The following is a 3,557-nucleotide window of genomic DNA, read 5'->3' on the forward strand; positions in this document are numbered from 1 at the left end:
AAAGAACACTGTGACTCACCACGGTAAATTCTCTACTGTCACTTCTATTATTGTAAACATACAGAAAGACTTGTCAAAGTAGCTTTCTCATGCGTCATTCATTTTGTCATGCGTGGTGGAGTGGAGACGCCATCGAATTATTACATATTACGTATATTTAAATGTGATACACCTATATGTATATGAATTGCGTCATATGTGTTCAGGGGCTCACATATGACAACATGTGTGGTTAAAATATAACGGTATAATTTTGCACAGTAAAAATTCTACGAAAAAATCTCGCCATGTTTTTTTATTTGCAATAAATTCGAATATTTATTTTATAAAAATGCATTTTAAAAACCAAATCTTCTCCATTTTCAATTTTCACCATAGTTTTTATTAATATAATCTCTTTTAATTGAACATTTTGGCAATTAAATTCTCAATTTTTTCGACCAAAAGAAAAAAAGAGTTGCAGAAAAAATTAGACATATATTTTTTTTTAATTTTTCTGGGCATTTATTTTTTTTATACATAATTGCAATTATGAATAACGAACATATTTCGTTATTATTCATGATCTCGCATGAGTATGAAATGCACAATGAACTTGCACACTCATTGTTTATTGTCACCACAATGCTTTGGTGCTTATCACCATTTGATTTAGTGTGACGTTTTAATTAGCATATTACGCATATTAATTGAGGGTGTTGATTAAAATAAATAGAATTTTTTTCAAATAATAATTTAATCATGAGCGGTAAGCATTTTTGCACCTAATTTCTCGCCACGGCAACTATTCGAACTTATTATTTTATGAAAAAAATATAGGAAATGCAAATCTCGTGGGCGATATTACTCTAAATATTAGCCGAGCTCGAATTTCGTCAACAAAGTGCTGTTTTCGGTCATGCAGTACAGAATGTCCTGATGAATTACATCGTATACCTCGTGCAATTCGTTATGAGATTATGAAAAATAAACGATTTTTCATACCGGAAAAGTCAGTGGCATGCAATTTTCATAGTGATTATTCTGTGTTATCGGAAATTAACATCCCGGTTGAAAATTGTGCTTTTACTGCTGCACAAATTGAAGAGATGGTTGATTTGTTGCGATCAGATCCTAAACAATTGAAAGATGAGGGTCAAGGTAAATAGTAAAATTGATACTGATCTAAATCACTTCTATATGAATGAGTAATTCTACTCCATGTGGATGAAAAAATAAATAGTTTTGGTGGATGAATTTATTAAAGTGGAGTCTTGAAAAGATTTTTTTCTCATTTTTGTTTTTATGGACTTTGCTTACTCTCTAATCTCGTATACCAATTCATATATTCCTGCTCATGATGAATATTAAATACTTTTTTCTGCAGTGTTGAACAAAAATTCAGATGCTGGTGTGAAAGCCGATACCGGCCTGACACGTGAACAGTTCCAAAATCTCTTCCATTGTTTAAACTCGCTTCGAGACTGTTTGAAAAACGACAAAATTGCATCCGACTACCTATACACATATCTCATGAAGCTTCGTACTGGTCGAACGGACGAAGATATTGGGCGAGTTTTTAAAATCACAAGGTGGGCCGTGGGAAAGCGATTAAAATGCGTACGCGAGGCAATGGAATCAGATTTTGTTTACCAAAATGTGAACTGCCTGCTTAGTCGTGAGGAACTGGCAAAATATACAACATTCTTAAGCCAAATGCTGTTTTGTCATGGTGATATCAATCGACCTGTATTGATCCTTGATGGCACGTATGTTTACATTCAAAAGAGCACTAATTATGAAGTACAAAAACAAAGTTACAGTAACCAGAAGAAGCGAAATTTTGTCCGAATTATGAATTGTGTTACAACGGATGGTACGATTCTTTTTGTTCTGGGTCCATATCCAGCGTCTTCAAATGATGCTAAAGTTTTGCAGTCCATCATTCAAAGTACCAATGCTCTTGACAATTTGAATGCCGATGATGTTCTTCTGCTCGATAGAGGTTTTCGTGATTGCGTTAATTTGCTGAAGGAAAAGGGATTTGATGTGCAAATGCCGGCCTTACTTCAAAGATCTTCAAATAAGAAGCAGCTGACAACAAGCGAAGCAAATAGATCCCGCTTCGTAACAGCAAATCGATATGGCGTTGAAACGCGCAATGGACACATCAAAACCATATTCAAATTATTCCAGCATGAATGGAACCCTATTGCGATGCCACATCTCATGACCGATTATCGAATTTGTGCAGCTCTAATTAATGCTTATTGCAAATCTATTGAGTCAAACAAAGGTATGGCGACTGAAATCGGAAGGCGAATGCTGGATCGTTATGAAACACCGAATGAACTATCGAATATTGTCTCCAAGAACGAATTTCAATACAATTTATCGAAATTTAACCAATTTTATGATTTTGAACAACTGCCAGCATTGACACAAACCGACCTAATTCTGATTGCACTGGGTAAATATCAAATTAAACAAGCTGCCTCTTATTGCCAAGAACATTTCAAATCAAATAACTTTCAATTTGCCGTTTTTGAATGTCCCAATAATATTTTGAGAAAATTTTTCGCCAACTTTACTACTGGAGACAAGCAGCTAAAGCTCCTGATGGCCCGCATCAAATCCCGTTTTCGCAGCAATAAGACACATGATGCATATATTTTAATTGATATTCTTGGTCAAGGAGAAAGTGTTGTGCTAGCTTACTGTTGTAGTTGCTACAACGGCCTACGAACTGTCGGCTGTTGCTCGCACGTAATGACCATCATATGGTTTGCTTTGCACATTAAGAAACCATCCAAAATGCATCGACCAGCTGCTTTTTTGGACAACTACTTCGGTGAAGCATCATCTTCCGATTGCGACTCATCAGACGCAGAAGAATAATTAATGTATGAAAATCAATGAAAATATATTCAATAAATATTTATTTTTTCAATTATACATATTGTTTACTATTATTTCTGTTCAATTTTAAGTATTATGAAATTCTAGTATTTTACCCAGACATGGGCGAGGGGACGGGTGTATTTTTTCCAAGGGGTTGTCGTTTTTTCTCAAAATTCTGCTCGACGCCGATTTGAGTTCGTTGGAGTGGAAAACCCTTTTAAATACCACCAGTCTGAGGGTATTTTCTAATTCTCTGTCGATTGACATCATTAGTTTTATATGACTTTATATCTTTTTTTTACAAAATTCAATTCGTGCGAAAATGTGTGATAATATTTGTAAGTTTATATTTATTTTTTATAAGGCGAATTGGATAGTTTGGATGAAACATTTGACACGCAAAATATTTTGTGCATTTCAGGATTAATGTAAATATGTGCAAAATGTTCATCCTAAGGGACTTAATTCAAAATTTTCAACGACTAAATTCTATAATAATATCTAAATTAACTGAATTTTTCAGCAAACGAATGAATTCCTGTGAATTCTACGGCGATTTCATTCAAATATGTGAGATAGTGGTGAATAGTTTCTGCTGGCAATTACTGCAATATTTATATTTTGTGTAAAAAAATTGTAAAAACTTTTTATATTTTTTTAATAAAAATTAATTTTAT

The 3,557-nt window shown here is 33.7% G+C and overlaps 1 protein-coding gene across 1 annotated transcript; it reads left to right on the forward strand.

Annotated features, from left to right (window-relative positions):
- The first annotated feature begins 741 nt into the window (after positions 1-741).
- On the forward strand, positions 742-2,877 carry LOC116340428. Its single transcript, XM_031766908.1, has 3 exons — positions 742-748; positions 820-1,140; positions 1,367-2,877. The coding sequence occupies exons 1-3, from the start codon at positions 742-744 to the stop codon at positions 2,875-2,877; spliced, it is 1,839 nt and encodes a 612-aa protein (XP_031622768.1).
- Positions 2,878-3,557: the final 680 nt, after the last annotated feature.

Source organism: Contarinia nasturtii, unplaced genomic scaffold, assembly GCF_009176525.2.
Source record: "Contarinia nasturtii isolate CC-2019 unplaced genomic scaffold, AAFC_CNas_1.1 Cnas_scaffold_684, whole genome shotgun sequence".
NCBI lineage: Eukaryota > Metazoa > Arthropoda > Insecta > Diptera > Cecidomyiidae > Contarinia > Contarinia nasturtii.